Source organism: Salvelinus sp. IW2-2015, linkage group LG23, assembly GCF_002910315.2.
Source record: "Salvelinus sp. IW2-2015 linkage group LG23, ASM291031v2, whole genome shotgun sequence".
Taxonomy (NCBI): Eukaryota; Metazoa; Chordata; class Actinopteri; order Salmoniformes; family Salmonidae; genus Salvelinus; species Salvelinus sp. IW2-2015.
Genome location: NC_036863.1, coordinates 49,605,342 through 49,624,484, shown reverse-complemented (window position 1 = coordinate 49,624,484; position 19,143 = coordinate 49,605,342). Strand labels below are relative to the sequence as shown.

At 43.2% G+C, this 19,143-nt stretch overlaps 1 protein-coding gene and 1 long non-coding RNA gene across 5 annotated transcripts; one reads left to right on the top strand and one right to left on the bottom strand.

The window, feature by feature from the left end:
* Nucleotides 1-6: 6 nt before the first annotated feature.
* LOC111950180 (low density lipoprotein receptor adapter protein 1-A-like) lies at nucleotides 7-3,823 on the bottom strand. Of its 4 annotated transcripts, XM_023967591.3 has the most exons (3): nucleotides 3,629-3,823; nucleotides 1,837-2,584; nucleotides 7-1,605 (listed from the first exon to the last, which is right to left on the bottom strand). In XM_023967591.3, the coding sequence occupies exons 2-3, from the start codon at nucleotides 2,465-2,467 to the stop codon at nucleotides 1,514-1,516; spliced, it is 723 nt and encodes a 240-aa protein (XP_023823359.1). In that variant the 5' UTR covers nucleotides 2,468-2,584; nucleotides 3,629-3,823; the 3' UTR covers nucleotides 7-1,513. The 4 variants fall into 4 exon arrangements, with proteins under 4 accessions (XP_023823359.1, XP_023823356.1, XP_023823358.1 ...); XM_023967588.2 differs by lacking the exon at nucleotides 7-1,605 and having other exon boundaries at nucleotides 1,612-2,584; XM_023967590.2 differs by lacking the exon at nucleotides 7-1,605 and having other exon boundaries at nucleotides 1,612-2,584; nucleotides 3,604-3,802.
* A 39-nt stretch (nucleotides 3,824-3,862) lies between these two features.
* Nucleotides 3,863-7,265, top strand: LOC111950040 (uncharacterized). Its single transcript, XR_002875450.2, has 2 exons — nucleotides 3,863-4,792; nucleotides 5,826-7,265. It is a non-coding gene; the product is annotated as an uncharacterized lncRNA (long non-coding RNA).
* Nucleotides 7,266-19,143: the final 11,878 nt, after the last annotated feature.

Below are 19,143 nucleotides of genomic sequence, written 5' to 3'. Positions count from 1 at the left end.
ACAATGATCCTGTTGGTGGTGATAAAGGGGTGCTCTGTGGCATGTGGGGCTTTTGAGTCACACCCTTAGCTTTATTCAAGTCCATAATAAGAATCGGTTTGGCAGCAGTCTCTCATGACAGACACACAGTGCAGCTGGTTAGCACACACACAAAATGTAAATCTGGGCTCCTGTGGCGGATGAATCAGAATTAGTTGGGTAACATAGATAATTAATATGTTTTATTTGCATAATATGCTTATGTGAGATACTTGTCATTAGAATGTATCCCTTTGGACTCTAGTGTTGGCAGTTGCACTTTTCCCTCAGCTAGGGCTCAGTTACTTGGGGCCCAGAGAGGGGAGAGGTCAGGCTTGTCTTTCACATGTCCTTGGTGCTATGCAGAATATCAGAAAGGGAAGAGGACAGAACGGAACATTGTCTTCATATGTGAATGTGTCTTTACCTATTCTTAAACCATGTGAAGGGATGGCGTGATTCATGGGGAACCAATTACTTGTCTACACAATGTCTGTGTGCCAGTCACTCCCTCCTTTTKCCATTGGGTGGAGGTGTATGGCAGTGTCTGGAAACATTGTATGTCCTCTCTGATCTTACACTTATCCTGGGATAGTGTATGACCTAGAGGCTCACTCCCCTCAGTGAGCTTGTCCAGGAGTGGGGTCAAGAGGGGGTTTACTTGAAATGGGAGTATCTAGAGTTGACAATTGATATATGAACTTGAAAATAAAGGAGAGCCGCACACTCTAGGAGCTCAGATGCAAAAATGTAATATCCAACGTTTCGACAGCAAAGCTGTTTTCATCAGGGTATAATCACAAACACTGCGGGATGACTTGTTTATATAGTGTCAAAAGACACATAGGTGTCTGTAATCATGGCCAAGAGTGACCAAATATCATTGGTTAATTCTCAAATATTAAAATGGCATACAAAGAAGAGCATACAAAAAACAAATGGATAGCATACGATCATAGATTCACAATTGATATATGCCATCGGATGAGTTGGTGTTTTTGTACTATGAAGTACCAGGAACGAGATTAGAACCTCGTCTTAGGGACCAAACTGAACGATAATTTATAGCGCATGCTATCTGGCTATGGGATACTCCTCTCTCAAGTAAAAGTCTTTCTTTGTGAGCAGTTCCTAAATATCTGTGGTTTGTCATGTCAAAGGGGGGTGGATCTTTGCTATAAAAGATCTCAGTAGCCATTGTGTTGACACTCTCAACGGTTCATTAGAAATGGCGAATCGTTGAAAGTCAAGTGCTAATGCAAAGCTCTTATTATTAAAGATGTAGTTTAAGTATAACTCTGACTGGTGTGTGAAGTTTGTCTCTCCTCATTTGGTAATACAGAAATTAAGAACCACACTCCAAGCTTAGTTTGGCAGTGGTCCATTCTTCAACACTGGTGGGCACTGCAGGAGCTAGTGAGGCTCTGCTAGGCCCAATAGATTATCAGTTGGCAGAGAGAGTCAAAGTCAAATATCAATGGTTGACTGTGTGCCGTCATTGGTGGTGGTGCTGCCTGTCCTCTCCTTCCTCATCGCTCTGAGAGGACACGGAGTAGCCACACCCCTCCTCCTCCTCCTGCGACCTGTCTTCACAAACAGACAAACAGGACCGGTAGCAACACCAAGTGACACACTCGCAAATGAAACAACAAATTGCTTTGTTGAAGCCTCTGTAGAACTCAAAGGGACACATTCATTTTCAAATCAATTCAAATATATTTAAAATGCCTTGACACAAACTTACCACAAACATCATCAATTTCAAACACCGGTAGCCTACACAATAGTAATGACAAAATCGTCTCAAAACCCTCTCACCTGTYCTTAGATCTCCTGATAGAGCAGAGGAGGTATTAGGATGAAGGCTCGTGATGACTGACAGTCCATCCACCTCCGATGATCCCTCCCCTTCCTCCATGTGATTGGTCTCGCTACCCTGCCCATGCCAATCACTAAGAGCCGTTTGAAAGCTCCTTGCCAGACAAGCGGTGATGTCCTTAGCTCTCTCAGCACTGGTGCACCAGAATACCCTGCACTGTAACTGCAGTTGCTGGCCTTGCTGCTTACAGATGTACAGGAACACATTGGGGTGCTTGGTGTCGGCCGCGCAAAACGCAATGTCTCTCAGATAGGTCTTAGCGAGCTGTCTCCCCGTGGCAATCTCCTTCACCTCTATGTAACGCCGCCGCAACACCAGAGCATGCTCCTTGCACCGTTTCTCAGGGGCCTCCGGGGCCCACTGCTGGAGCAGCAGGCCTATGGCCCCCTGGGCCTGCTCCAGATCCAGGGAGTAGATTTTCTCAGTGCCCAGGTAGAGCACCTTGTAGAGGGGATCCCCGTGGGAGAGGGTAGCGATGCGGTTGGGCTGGAGGTGGAACCGGCGGCGGAACACGGCGGGAGACTTCCTCAGAGCMTGGAGTAGCTGGAAGGAGGGGTTACTCTGAGACATGGCTAGAGGTCAAAAGTCAGGACCAGGGTGCGTTCAGACTTCAGAACCTTTGATTGTTGTTGTTCTCCCAGAATCCTCTGTTATTAATCCCGGTAGAAAGTTATTCACTCATTGCACCTGGGGGTAAAGAAATTAAGTCAGAAAAAAAATTMATTACTTGAGGGAAAAAGTTGTAGTTATTAGTAGCTTAAAGGGTCGGATTCCCGGATACAGATCAAGCTACATCCTGGACCAAAAAGCAATTTCAATGGAGAGGGTTTTTAGGCTTTTGCTAAACATAATCTGTGTCCAGGAATCTGGCCCAAAATGTTCTTCCATTGTTTTAGCGGAATGAAGATTCGATATTTTCAGTACATCATGTACTTCCTCCCTCTCTTTTCTTAACTTACATTAATGATGGCTTTTAATGTAAGTTCCACAGTTCAAACTGAAGAAATATCTATGGTGCTACACCTCCACACTTTGGGAGGCTTTGGCYRTATTCATGTTGTACATTTGATTATCTCAAACAAACATGAATGTACAGTATATTTATACAGTTGCACTATTTCAGCCATCTTTTAGCTCTATGTATTTACATCAGCAAAACTATGTGGAAATAGTTAAAGAATACGATCAATCTGGAAGTACAGTAGTTATTGCAATACAATTATCAACTTCTAGGGTTTTAAAAAGAAAACAATAACACTGCAAGAAGCTCAATATTGGGCAAGTAAAAATKGCATTTTTAAGTATATTTTCTTTATAACTGTGGGCCTATATACGGCTATTTGCCTTAACTTCATGCATTTTATATCATTTATTATCATTTATCCAAAACAGTAGAGTAATGGGCATACAGTCCCATTTCACGAGCTCATTCTATGCTCCTATGAGGTTTCTTTGCATGGTTCAAATTCGAAAACAGCCCCCATGCTGCTGCCGCAACACAATCCTTATCTGGACTTTCTGGTGGTGTCCAGCAAGAGTGTTTACGTGTGATTGTAGAAGCCCAAAATTAGCAAAACAAGATCAATATGCCTTATGTATAATGACTAAAGCCATATTGAAGTAAGAGGTAGAAATGTTAAACAATTGACTCAAAATGTTTCACAAATTTATACACATCTATTGGTTTATTTCAGCATTTCCCTTACTTTGTGTYGCACTCCTGTCACTTACCCTACAATGGTTAAAAAAGTAAAAAGAAAAGGTAGCCTACTTTCGATGTCCGACATCCGAAAGAATGTCATGAAGTCCATTAACTTTGCAATAATTCTTCACAGTAAAATATATATTCTTGTCTGCATGTTTTTGTTGCGAAAGGGCTGCATCATTGCACCGTGAAGTCTCCTACAGTGGTAGATAAGTTATGTGAAGGGGCCACTTGATCGTGTGAGAGAGAAGGGGGCGGGAGGTAAGGCAACTATTCAGACAACTTGACTTTTTCCACATTTTGTTATGTTACAGCCTTATTCTAACATGGATTAAATGGTTTATTTTCACCTCATCAATCTACACAAAATATCCCATAACGACAAAGCAAAAACAGGTTTTAAAGACATTTTTTGCAAGTAAAAAGTAAAAACTCCCCAAATACAGGTGTGCCAAGCTTGTAGCGTTATGCCCCAAAAGACTTGAGGCTGTAATCGCTGCCAAAGGCCCTTCAACAAGTAGTAAAGTAAATGTGATATCTCAGTTTTTTATTATGTTTTACTTGCAAAAATATTTCTTTAAAACCTGTTTTTGCTTTGTCGTTGTGGGATATTGTGTGTAGATTGATGAGGGGAAAATAAACCATTTAATCCATATCAGAATAAGGCTGTAACATAACAAAATGTGGAAAAAGTAAAGTTGTCTGAATACTTTCCGAATGACTGTCGAAGTGCATTTAGTGGGAACCTATTTAATGGGAACCTATTTTAGAAACTCGTTATAAACATTATTACAGCCTTTGCTGATTTGGGGAAAACAGTAATTACATGCATACAGATACTATAGGTCAATTATAAAACTGATACCAGCAAGGGTCAGTGTGTATTATTCCCCATATATAAAAAAGAAGTAAATACTTCAGTTTTTTTTGCACTACATAGAGGTTGCCTTACCTCCCGCCCCCTTCTCCCCTTCTCTCTCACAAGATCAAGTGGCCCCTTCACATAACTTATCTACCGCTGTAGGAGACTTCACGGTGCACTGATACAGCCCTTTCGCAACAAAAACATGCAGACAAGAATATATATTTTACTGTGAAGAATTATTGCAAAGTTAATGGACTTTATGACATTCTTTCGGATACATCGAAAGTAGGCTACCTTTTCTTTTTACTTTTTTAACCATTGTAGGGTAAGTGACAGGAGTGCGACACAAAGTTAGGGAAATGCTGAAATAAACCAATAGATCTGTATAAATTTGTGAAACATTTTGAGTCAATTGTTTAACATTTCTACCTCTTACTTCAATATGGCTTTAGTCATTATACATGAGGCATATTGATCTTGTTTTGCTAATTTTGGGCTTCTACAATCACACGTAAACACTCTTGCCGGACACCACCAGAAAGTCCAGATAAGGATTGTGTTGCGACAGCAGCATGGGGGCTGTTTCGAATTTGAACCATGCAAAGAAACCTCATAGGAGCAGAGAATGAGCTMGTGAAATGGGACTGTATGCCCATTACTCTACTGTTTTGGATAAATTATAATAAATGATATAAAATGCATGAAGGCATTTTAAGGCAAATAGCCGTATATAGGCCCACAGTTATAAAGAAAATATACTTAAAAATGCAATTTTTACTTGCCCAATATTGAGCCTCTTGCAGTGTTATTGTTTTCTTTTTAAAACCCTAGAAGTTGATAATTGTGTTGCAATAACTACTGTACTTCCAGATTGATCGTATTCTTTAATTTGCTGATGTAAATACATAGAGCTAAAAGATGGCTGAAATAGTGCAACTGTATAAATATACTGTACATTCATGTTTGTTTGAGATAATCAAATGTACAACATGAATAYRGCCAAAGCCTCCCAAAGTGTGGAGGTGTAGCACCATAGATATTTCTTCAGTTTGAACTGTGGAACTTACATTAAAAGCCATCATTAATGTAAGTTAAGAAAAGAGAGGGAGGAAGTACATGATGTACTGAAAATATCGTATCTTCATWCCGCTAAAACAATGGAAGAACATTTTGGGCCAGATTCCTGGACACAGATTATGTTTAGCAAAAGCCTAAAAACCCTCTCCATTGAAATTGCTTTTTGGTCCAGGATKTAGCTTGATCTGTATCCGGGAATCCGACCCTTTAAGCTACTAATAACTACAACTTTTTCCCTCAAGTAGTTCATCTTTTTTCTAACTTAATTTCTTTACCCCCAGGTGCAATGAGTGATTAACTTTCTACCGGGATTAATAACAGAGGATTCTGGGAGAACAACAACAATCAAAGGTTCTGAAGTCTGAACGCACCCTGGTCCTGACTTTTGACCTCTAGCCATGTCTCAGAGTAACCCCTCCTTCCAGCTCCTCCAGGCTCTGAGGAAGTCTCCCGCCGTGTTCCGCCGCCGGTTCCACCTCCAGCCCAACCGCATCGCTACCCTCTCCCACGGGGATCCCCTCTACAAGGTGCTCTACCTGGGCACTGAGAAAATCTACTCATGAGAGACTGCTGCCAAACGGATTCTTATTATGGACTTGAATAAAGCTAAGGGTGTGACTCAAAAGCCCCACATGCCACAGAGCACCCCTTTATCACCACCAACAGGATCATTGTGTTTACGCCTGAGCACTATTTTGGCTTGGKGTGATTTTTTMAAATTTAACTAGGCAAGTCAGTTAAGAACAAATTCWTATTTACAATGCYGGCCTACCCCGGCCAAACCTGGACGAAGCGRGGCTAATTGTGCGCCGCCCTATGGGACTCCCAATCAYGGCCGGATGTGAYACAGCCTGGATGAACTGGACTCCCTCTACTCAGTAGTGTTATGTTTCCCTCTGGTAGTAATTTAACATCATCATATGATAAACATGAAGACACCTAGACAGGGWCAGGAGCAYACTAGKTATTTATWTAYTTTCAGCCTATTGAGGTAACTTGTCTGTAACTAGGTTTCCATCCAATTGGTGACAGATTTTCATGCAAATATTTTACAATCAGTATAAAAACAGCATATTTTCCCAACAGCGMTGTGTTTCCATCAAATAAYGTAGTGCACATAAAAAAWACTTTTTCTGTAAAATTCCTGTGTACCGAATAAAAATWMAAGTTAAATGGGTTTCCATTGCATTTTCAACTCTACTGATTGTTTTGTTACCAAGAAAATTGACTTATGTAGTGAGTGTGCCCACTCTGGTATTGGCACGTTCACACTAGCCAACAGCTCTTATAATACAGTATGCGTATAGCCTACATGATGAGATTACTATGGACAAAAGAAGGGAGATTATTTTTATTTATCAAACAGCAGCCAAGCATCGATCATCATGTCACCAGCATAAGACCCTCGATATTTATTGGAAAGGAGCATCAAGCTAATTTCTTTGCACTTTCACCACCCTGTGAAGTTCATCATCATTTATTTCATCTGTAGCCTCAAATTGTATGCTTTCCCGAGTCGTAGTAGGACCACACATGTCATTGCGTGACTCCAWATTTTATTTGATATGATGGTCATTCCCAGCTGGCACAGAACGCTCCTATAACGTTCCCTAAAGGTTCTCCTTTGGTTCTTAGAAAAATAACTTTCACAGAACGTTCTTTCACAGAGTTGAAAGTGCTGAGAAAACAATACATTTACTAAGTGATTCATCTGTTTCTGATTCTTTGTCTCATTTGCAGCTCCATTTTGTCAGGTATTTTACTAGTTTAAGGTGAGCAGGTTTACTTCACTACTACAATAGACACTCACCGGACAGTTTATTAGGTACAACACCCTGTTCACGAAAATGGATTGCTCTTACAGCTATTAGTCCGCTTATCTAAACAAATTTCACACATACTGTATATTATTTAGTATACAGCACCAGTCAAAAATTTGGACACACYTACTCATTCAAGGGTTTTTCTTTATTTGTTCTACATTGTAGAATAATAGTGAAGACATTAAAACTATAAAATAACATATATGGAATAATGTAGTAACCAAACGAGTGTTAAACAAATCAAAATATATTTGAGATTTGAGATTCTTCAAAGTAGCCAAAGACAAGATAAAATCAAGAATAGTCTGATGGGTGACAATATTAGCCTATCAGTTGTGAATGATGCCCAACATAAAAWTTTTCGAATCTTAGTCACACACCTCATGTAGCCTAAAGAGGCCAAATAACTTCTTAAAATTAAGAACATTAATCCACTTTAAAAGGGGTGTAGAGCCTAACTGGCATACATAAGCAGCGCGTGAGTTTCAAGTTTGGGGAAGATCATTTTCACCATAAAAATGCACCTTTATAATAAAAGCATTACATGCATAATTGTGACGCACCACCTGGATTCGAAATGTGAAATGGTGTTTTTTACATTGGATAAAAGTAGAGACTCAGAGCTTCAAAATGGTATATCATACACTGCATTTGAGGAACAATGGGAAAGTAATTCTGCTTTGAAATTTGATCAACTTGTAAAGTCACTTTTGAGAAAATCTTCTTTGTCTACACCCATTCAGCATCGTTCACACCCTATAAGCTTTAGCCCCACCCATCTCGTTTCACTCTCGGAGCGCACACTTGACGCCTTGACCGATGATTTGTTTACCTCTGGATAACATGAAAACAGCCTAACCAGCTCYSCTGACAACAATTTCATTACGCTTTTTTGGAGATGTGTACTGACACCGGCTATATTCAACGGGCGTTGTACACACCTCACGTAATGTTAGCTAGTTAAACAACAATGAACAAAGTTCCAACAATGCCTAACATTAGGCTCTAACAAGAAAAGCAAACAGCTCTGGGAAACGAATAATAACGTCCGCTAGGTATCCAGCCAGCTAACGTTATCTAGCTAGCTAACATTACACTTTAGCTTAAGACATACAGCTAGCTAGCTAAACAATGAACCTAGCTAGGTAACCAACGTTTAAGATCACACACGTCACGTAACGTTAGCTAACGAGTCAGCCAGCTAACGTTAGCTAGTTAAACAACAATGAACAAAGTGCCAACAATGCCACAGTGCTGGGAGCTAACCAACCAGATCCAGTGTTAGCTAGCTAACATTAGGCTCTAACTAGAAAAGCAAACGGCTCTGGGAAACAAATAATAACGTCAGCTAGGGAGCCAGCCAGCTAACGTTGGCTAGCTAGCTAACAGTACACTTTAGCTTGAAATGAAACCACTTTGTCAAAATTAGAAACGTGTAATATCTGATCATGTAACTTTAGCTAGCCAACGCAAGACTATCTTACCTGTATACATCATGCATGATGGACACGTCTCCCTGTCAGGAATGCCATACCACTGTTGCCCTTAGTTTGACGATGTAATCAAGAGACAGGTGTTTTCTCCATCTCTTTAGTTATCATACTCTAATTCACTGATTTCAAAACTTGATCCTCCAGAAAGTGGAGAGCAACACTTATGCAGCTCCGCTACACAATACATTTGGGGGGAAAAAGCCACATTCAACAGGATTACCAACACAGACTGACCAGCTCAAATAGACAGAAGCCTTCTATATGGCAAACCAATCCAAACTCCTCTCTCGGCATGTCCAGTCCACTCATTATCTAAGCCAATCATGTGTTGTGGGAAGGTTGCCAGCTTTTCTGTGGCTAAACCAACCAGGCTCATAATTTAACAGTTTTATTTGTATTTACAGATGGCGTACAAGTTTGTTATTAAGGCACATGAAAGTTCACATGTTTGAGAAGGCATTTCTGCCACAAAAAAAAAGCATTTTGATAAAAAATATATATTTTACGTTCAAATGGCTCTGCTGTGCAGTCGTGACTTGCACCAATACGCCTAGATTCCTGAATCGGGTCACAATTTCATTTGCGGTCACTTTTGACAATGGTGTTTTTCCGCTAGTGGAACATTTGCGCTTATCGTCTACTACCATGTGCTCATTGCTGTGCTTATAATGTGAAGAAATAGCCTAATAATTTATCAACATTTTAAGCTAAACGTTCTGATCTGTTGTGTCAGCCACATTGCGTAAAATAWTTTTTTTTATGCTAGTGGTTGTATTCATTTGGGATTTACCGCATCCCACAACTGTCCCAGCCCATGTTTGGAATATTTATTTCTCGCACATAATAGAATAGATTGATTGACCTTTGCACTATGGGGGATAATAGATTGACATAGGCTAGTGCTTTTGCTGTTCGTTAGGCCTACACGTATTGTTGGCTGATGAAAAGTAAATGTGGACAGTTCTTCCAATATCTTCACTATGCACCTCGGAATTGGATAAGGACGCGCGCAGTTGCGTCCCCAATGTGTCTGTCTTCACTTGTAGCCTGTAAGAAAGATCCGATCACGTGATGGAGAACACAGCACTCAGGCAGAAACACACAACGGCCACTGGCCGCAAAAGGCATGGATTTGTTTAGGGTGCATTACGTCAACACAAAGGGGATGCTGCTGTGAAATTCTAGGTATTATCAAGTGCTTGTCAAATTGTGAATGAGCGACTGATGTAGTGTGTACAGCCTGCGCAAAAAAAACWAAGTAGAGCTCATGCCTTTCAAGCAACTTTTTTTCAAATAATCATTAGAGTTGCATCATGCAGCCTTACAATGTATTAAAAATCTAACATATAGCCCAACGTTTGTAGAACAACTAAAGTTGCATTAATAATTTTAAATTAAGCATAAAGGAATATCTATTTCTTTGTTAACCGCTCAACACAGAATAGCCGCATGTGCGCACTCCCTSAAATCGTTTGAGAATGTCACGCCCTGACTTTAGAGAGCTTTTTATATCTCTATTTTGGGTTTGGTCAGGGTGTGATTTGGGTGGGCATTCTATTTTCTATGTTTTTGTATTTCTTTGTTTTGGCCGGGTATGGTTCTCAATCAGGGACAGCTGTCTATCGTTGTMTCTGATTGGGAACCATACTTAGGTAGCCCTTTTCCCTCCTTTCTGTGTGGGAAGTTGTCTTTGTTTGTGGCACTATAGGCCTTAAGCTTCACGGTCATTTCTGTATTGTTTATTGTTTTGTCGGCGTCATTCTAATAAAAAGGAATATGTACGCTCACCACGCTGCGCTTTGGTCCAGTTCTTTCGACGGCCGTGACAGAGAAAATGTCCTTTTATATTTTATTCAGCTTTGTTCAATGGCATTATTCATACTATAAAATAATGCCACAGAATACCAGGAGATGCTAAATGTGTTAACCTCTTGACGCTAGRGGTCAGATTTGTTTATATTTTTTAAATAACGTTCCCAAGGTAAACGGACTATTTCTCAGGTCCAGATCGTAGAATATGCATATAATTTACAGATTAGGATAGAAAACACTCCAAAGTTTCCAAAACTGTCAAAATATTGTCAGTGAGTATAACAAAACTGATTCTGCAGGCGAAAACCTGAGGAAATCTAACCCGGAAGTGTTTTTTTWAATCTGTGTTTCCTTGCCGGTCTTTCTTCCATTTAAAGGGGAATCAACCAAATTCCTTTTCCAATGGCTTCCTCAGGCTGYGACCAGGCTTTAGACATATTTTGAAAAATGAGCGAGATTTTTCAAAACTAGTCAGGTGTCCTCTGATTAGTTCCTGCGCGCGAGAGGGGTAGCTCTCCATTTTCTTTCTCTCTTTTATTGAATAGGTTACGGTCCGGTTGAAATATTATTGATTATGTTTGTTAAAAACAACCTGAGGATTGATTATAAAAACATTTGACATGTTTCTACGAACATTACGGATACTTTTTGGAATTTTCGTCGAACRGAACGAGGCTTTGGTTTTCTGAACATAACGCGCAACCCAAATGGCGTTTTTTTGTTATAAAAGTAATATTTATCGAACAAAAAGAACATTTGTTGTGTAACTGGGAGTCTCGTGAGTGCAAACATCCGAAGATTATCAAAGGTAAGCGATTAATTTTATTGCTTTTCTGATTTTCGTGACCATGCTAATTTGGGGCTAGCTGTTGTAGCATTGATTGTTACACTCACAAAAGCTTGGATTGCTTTCGCTGCAAAGCATATTTTCAAAATCTGACACGATAGGTGGATTAACAACAAGCTAAGCTGTGTTTTGGTATATTTCACTTGTGATTGCATGATTATAAATATTTTTAGTACTATTTTGCGCCCTGCAATTCAGCGGTTGTTTAGGAAAATGATCCCGCTAAAGGGATCCGTAGCGCAAAGAAGTTAATTAACGGTCAATTACCATGAGACCGACAGTTATTACCGGATGACGAAATTTCATGAACGCCACAGCTCTAGACACCACCGTTGTGGTGTAGAATTATAGATTTTTTTATACATTMGTTTATACTGGATTAAGTGTCATTTTGTTGGTGATGTTCCAACGTTCTCTCCTTCTTCTGCAATATCAGTTATTTTGAAGTCTTGGAAGACTTAAAAAACTTTCCTTTTTATTCTATGAGTTTTATTTGCCGATATGAAGTAATTTTTTAAAAGTCTTCACTGGGGTAATTAGTATTACCGAAAATAAATATAAGAAGTGTTAATATCTTTTAATTAACTAGGCAAGTCAGTTAAGAACAAATTCTTATTTGCAATGACAGCCTAAGAACACTGCCTTGTTCAGGGGAAGAATGACAGATTTTTACCTTGTCAGCTCGGGGATTTGATCTAGCAACCTGCTGGCCCAACACTCTAACCACTAGGCTACCTAGTGGCTAATCCTGGGAGTGTGTGTTCATACACATCTTCTAAGTAAAATGTTAAATATATTTTGTTTACTTCATGCCTCCTTCTGAGAAAACTATCCCTGCAAACCTTTAGTGAACATTGGCAACCTTCAGAGAACATTCCCGCTACCTTCATAAAATGAAAAGAGAACGTTCAAAGAACATTAAAAATAAATCAGTTTGAACCTTTAGGGAACATTGGTAACCTTCAGAGAACATTCTCAGAACCATCAGAGAACGTTCCTAACTTGTTAACCTTCAGAGAACGTTCCCAGAACGTTCACCACTACCTTCATACAAGCAAAAGAGAACATTCAAAGAACAATAATTAAACGTTTGGATGGAAACCTGGTTTGCCATTCAAACTGTTTTATTGTAGCAAGATTATGATACATTTCACATGTGGCCTTGAGAGGGATATCTTGAGTTGAATACACATTCATTCACACACTTTCATTACATATAAAATGTTTGATATGGAGTTACAGTGGCTTGCATTAGTATTCACCCCCTTGGCATTTTTCCTATTTTGTTGGTTTGCAATCATTTAACTTACACATGCCTACCACTTTGAAGATGCAAAATATTTTTTATTGTGAAACAAAAAAATAATAACTTGAGCGTGCATAACAATTCACCTCCCCCAAAGTCAATACTTTGTAGAGTCACCTTTTGCAGCAATTACAGCTGCAAGTCTCTTGGGGTATGTCTCTATAAGCTTGGCACATCTAGCCACTGGGATTTTTGCCCATTCTTCAAGGCAAAACTGCTCCAGCTCCTTCAAGTTGGATGAGTTCCGCTGGTGTACAGCAATCTTTAAGTCATACCACAAATTCTCAATTGGATTGAGGTCTGGGCTTTGACTAAGCCATTCCAAGACATTTAAATGTTTACCCTTATACCACTCGAGTGTTGCTTTAGCAGTATGCTTCGGGTCATTGTCCAGCTGGAAGGTGAACCTCCATCCCATTCTCAAATCTCTGGAAGACTGAAACAGGTTTCCCTCAAGAATTTAGCGCCATCCATCATTCCCTCAATTCTGACCAGTTTCCCAGTCCCTGCCGATGAAAAACATCCCCACAGCATGATGCTGCCACCACCATGCTTCACTGTGGGGATGGTATTCTTGGGGTGATGAGTGGTGTTGGATTTGCGCCAGACATAGCGTTTTCCTTGATTACCAAAAAGCTCAATTTTAGTCTCATCTGACCAGAGTACCTTCTTCCATATGTTTGGGGAGTCTCCCACATGCCTTTTGGCGAACATAAAACATGTTTGCTTATTTCTTTCTTTAAGCAATGGCTTTTTTTCTGGCCACTCTTCCATAAAGCTCAGCTTTGTGGAGTGTACAGCTTAAACTGGTCCTTTGGACAGATACTCCAATCTCTGCTGTGGAGCTTAGCAGCTCCTTCAGGGTTATCTTTGGTTTCTTTGTTGCCTCTCTGTGTCACATCTGCTCCTGCTATGCCCTCTGGTGTTCATCCGGTGTCTTCTTGACCTGCAGTTACTCCCCCTGTACACTCTCTCTCTCTCCCTCTCCCTCTCTGTGTCTGTGCTGCCATCCTGTTAGAAGGTAACAGATTATTTTATTACAATGGTTAAGATGGATTTTCATTGTGTTCCATGGTGTTATTTGCCCCCTAGTGGAGCTTTCTGGTACTTAGACTGTACGCAAACAGGAAGTAGAGAATTCGTTCTGCACGCATAGAAGCAGCTAAAAACAACGCTACGGTGCAGGTCTTTCAGTGTAGTTATTTCTTGTCACGYTTCAGTCTTGGAAAATATTTGTTTGTAAGTTCGATTCAAGCATTTAGCTAATGATGATAATCTTGTTATTGATAGAGTTGCTTACATATCAATGTTGGTTGGTTACATTTACTCACACAAATTGCGAATGCCCTTTCATGTATGCCGTTAGCTGTATTACTTTGCTCGTGCGTCATGCAAACGAATTGTAAAATATACAATACTGTAGTTTTGTTACCGATTCTAGTGTAATATGCTTTGTTATTCTACATAGATGGTTGTACATTATTAGAGTAATGAAAGGAGTTAGTCAATTACCATATGAGTAACAATTAGCTATATGGTTTGGCATCATGCCAGATGCATGGTACCTTAGCACGTGCTTTGTATTCATGCAACTTCAAATGTATAATGTACAGCTACAGTATGTCGGTCTGAATTGAATACTAAAGTATATTCTTTTCTGTATTTTGCAGTTTTACAACAAAAATRTTTTCAATATTCATTCAAGAAAAGTCACGCCTTGGGAGTTTTATTGAAGACTTAGTTGTTAGCTATCTGTCTAGTTTTGCATGGGAACGCAACTCAATGGCAGAATAGTGTCATTGTGTGGTTGGAGACAGGTGTGCTGGAGTCAGAGCAAATCCCTACCAGCTGAAACTCGTTCCATAATCAAGACCTCTTCCACTCTGCCAGCTCGTAATCTCTGCTCAGTCAGTTCATGATTCTAGCCATTTATGACTATTCAAGATCCTGTTACTCTGCTGTGCTTGTTTCCCTGCCTGACACCGTTTATCCTCTCATTGCAGTTACCGCTCTGTCTCTGGCTCCTGGCTCCTGTCTCCTGTTCCACATCTCACCACCCAACTACCTTGCTCTGGATTATACGCACCACCACTACCTTGGATTCCCCTCAGGACCTGTTACCCTGTTCAACTCAGCTAACTCCAACCTCAGTCTCCACATCTGTTTTTTCTGCAAATCATCCGAGCTTCCTCGGATCTGCACTCCATATCTCCCTGTGTAACAATAAATATTTTGCAGACTCCACTACTCTTCACCAAATTCTTGTTGGTTAAGGAGCCCTTCTTGAGCAACATGACCAAGCCCTGCTGGAGAACATCAAGGAGTTTTTACGGAGCCTGTCACGGCTTTCTAATTCMTCCTCCTCGGACGAGGAGAGGCGAGAAGGATCAGACCAATACGCGGAGTGGTTAGTAATCCCCCCCTTAAGGTGCGAACTCCGGGCGCACCAGCATAAAGTCTAGGGGAGGGTCTGGGTGGGCGTCTGTCCACGGTGGCGGCTCTGGCGCTGGTCGTGGTCCCCACCCCACCATAGTCAAACCCCGCCTCCGTGGCCTCCTCCCAATGGCCACCCTCCATGTCAATCCCACTATACCAAAGGGCAGCACCGGACTGAGGGGCAAGCTTCCGGACTGGAGTGCAACTTCCGGACTGAGGGGCAACTCGGCAGCTGAGGGGCAACTACGGACTTGAGGGGCATGGCGAGGCAGACCGACTGAGGGGCGGATCCTGGCTGCTGGCTCTGGCGGATCCTTGGCTGGCTTGGCTCTCTGGCGGATCCTGGCTGGCGGGAAGGCTCTGGCGGATCCTGGCTGGCGGAAGGCTCTGGCGACCTGGCCTGCGAAGGCTCTGGCGGATCCTGGCTGGCGGAAGGCTCTGGCGGATCCTGGCTGGCGGAAGGCTCTGGCGGATCCTGGCTGGCGGAAGGCTCTGGCGGATCCTGGCTGGACGGCTCTGGCTGTCTGGTCCTGGCTGCTGGCTGGAGCTTTGCTGGTCCTGGTTGGACGGCTCTGGCTGGTCCTGGCTCTGACGGCTCTGGCCATACGGACAGCGCTGGGCAGGCAGAACGTTCAGACAGCGCTGGTCAGGCAGACAGTTTAGACAGCGCTGAAAGCAGGCAGTTCAGACTCAGGCTGCGCTGGAGAGGAGAAGGCTCTGACAGCGCTGGACAGGTGGGAGCAGCTGGAGAGAGAACCCGGAGAGACAGCCTGGTGCGGGGGGCTGCCACCGGAGGACTGGTACGTGGAGGTGGCACCGGGTATACCGGACCGTGAAGGAGGACCGCGCTCTTGAGCACCGAGCCTCCCAACCCTACAGGTTGAATGGTCCCGTAGCCCTGGCAGTGCGGCGAGGTGGAATAGCCCGTACTGAGCTATGCTGGCGAACCGGGGACACCATCGGTAAGGCTGGGCCATGTACACCGGCCCGAGGAGACGTACTGGAGGCCAGATATGTTGGGCCGGCTTCATGACACCCGGCTCGATACCCAACCTAGCCCAGCCAGTGCGGCAGGTGGAATAGCCCGCACTGGACTAAGCACGCGTACTGGACACGTGCGCTTTACCGCATAACACGGTGTCTGACCAGTAGGACCGCCCTCTCACTCCACTAAAGCTCGGGGAGTTGGCTCAGGTATCCTACCCGGCTTTGCCACACTCCGCGTGAGCCCCCCCCCCCCCAAGAAATTTTTGGGTCTGACTCTCGGGCTCCCAACCGCGTCGCCGCGCTGCCTCCTCATACCAGCGCCTCTCTGCCTTCGCTGCCTCCAACTCCGCCTTGGGACGGCGATATTCCCCTGGCTGAGCCCAGGGTCCTTTGCCGTCCATAATTTCTTCCCAAGTCCAGGAGTCTTGGGGTTTTTTCCGCTGCTGTTGCCGCCCTTCTCCACTCCGCTTGGTCCGTTGGTGGTGGGTGTTTCTGTCACGGCTTTCTAATTCCTCCTCCTCCTACGAGGAGAGGCGAGAAGGATCAGACCAATACGCGGAGTGGTTAGTGTCCATAATTTATTAGCATCGAACTGAACACTAATATGAAACAAAATAACAAATAGAAAAACCGACAAACAGTCCCGTGTGGCACAACGACTACACGGAAGACAAACACCCACAAAACACAAGTGAAACCCAGGCTGCCTAAGTATGATTCTCAATCAGGGACAACGATTTACAGCTGCCTCTGATTGAGAATCATACCCGGCCGAACATAAACATCCCAACATAGAAAACTAACACATAGACAACCCACCCCAACTCACGCCCTGACCAACTAAATAAATACAAGAAAAGGAAAAACAGGTCAGGAACGTGACAGAGCCTGTCTGACCTACAGGTCCGAACCTCCCCTCAGAGTTCACAACCAGTCTCAAGTCCTTCTTCTCCGCCCTGGGAGCCTTTTGTTAACTGACTCCTGAGCGCTATGATGGTAATCTTGGCACTTKCAGAGCCTTTCTTGTGCAATGTTCACTAGTATTTGAGCAACAGCCCTACTCTTATGCTAGTGAACGAGCCAAGATTTATTTTTTGATTGGCTGCCTTCGTGGAGCAGCGCTTTCCTGGGCCACTGCGGTGTGGGAGAGACAGTCACTTATCTGCTTCTGAGGAAGGTCTTCGACCACCCGGACTGTGGAAACGATTCCGCTAAACGACTTCGGTCCCTTCATCAAAGCTCCCAGAGTGTGGCTGAAATGGCATGTGAGTTCCGCACCCTCGCCGCAGAGAGTGGCTGGAATGACGAGGCCCTTCAGGGAGCATTCCGGAACGCACTCACTGAGATCTTCAAAGACGAGTTGGTGTCCAGAAAGGAGCCTGATGGACTTGACGGACTCATTTCTCTCACTATCCGCATTGACAACCATCTCCGTGAGCGTTGGAGGGAGAGGGGAGGTAGGGTTGCATGTCCCATAACATCTACTTCAGTGCCTTGCTCTCCTTCTCCGACTGCATCACATCTCCAGGCAGGTTCTAATCCTGAACCCATGCAGCTCGGCCGGACCCGTCTATCTCCAGAGGAGAGGCAGCGGCATATCAGTACTAGGAGCTGTCTATGTTGTGGCCAGGTTGGTCACTTGGTCTCCACTTGTTCCCTGTGTCCAGCAAAAGAGGGGGCTCAGCAGTTGTAGGGGATATACTGTWGAGCCAAATCACCTGCCCATCATCTCCCAGACCCCTGCTTGAGGCCAACCTGGTGTGGCAGAGCCAGGCTTTTCCTCTGCCTGCTCTCATCGATTCAGGCGCCGATGAGAGCTTTCTGGACCGAGGGGTTGTTAATCAGTTGGGTCTGGACACTGTTTCACTTGATTTACCTCTGGATGCCAACACTCTCAATGGAAAACTACTCTTCCGTGTTTTGGAGAGAACTGTTCCTGTTATCCTGCGTCTCTCTGGAAATCACCAGGAAAAGATCAGTTTCCACATAATCGACTGTTCTCACTCACCTCTGGTTCTGGGTCATCCATGGTTAAAGCTATACAACCCACAGATTGACTGGACCACCGGAAGGGTAACTACTTGGAGTACATTTTGTCATTCTAATTGTCTACATTCTGCCCTTCCTCCTGCCCTGTCTGCACCCCAGTCCATTCTAGAACCCCCAGACCTGTCTTCAGTTCCTCCAGAATATCACAGTCTAGCTCCTGTATTCAGTAAGCACCACACCCCATCTCTGCCGCTTCATCGGCCGTATGACTGTGCTATAGAGCTTCAGCCTGGAGCTCCTCTCCCTAGTAGCAGGTTGTATAACCTCTCTCACTTGTGAAGAACAAGTATCCCTTGCCACTCATCAGTTCTGCTTTTGCCCCCCTCCATTGTGCCACGGTGTTCACTAAACTCAACCTCCGGAATGCCTACCACCTTGTCCGCATCAGAGAGGGAGACGAGTGGAAAACAACGTTCAACACACCACTTGGACACTTTGAGTATTTGGTCATGCCTTTTGGTCTCACTAACGCTCCTGCTGTTTTCCAGAGCCTGGTTAATGACTTTCTGAGTGATGTGATTGGACGCTTCGTTTTGTGTATGTAGAAGACATTCACATTTTTTCTAAGGACCCTGAGGCTCACCAGCAACACATTAGTCAAGTTCTCCAAAGGCTGTTGGAGAATAAGCTTTTTGTTAAAGCTGAGAAATGTGAGTTTCATGCTTCCTCTGTGTCCTTCCTGGGTTACATTATTACACAGGGACAGTTACGGATGGACCCTGCCAAGGTCAGGGCAGTCACAGAGTGGCATGCGCCCTCGAATGCACCCTTTCCTGGAGTTTGCCATTTTCTACAGATGTTTCATCCATAACTACAGCCATTTGGCAGCACCTCTCACCACTCTCA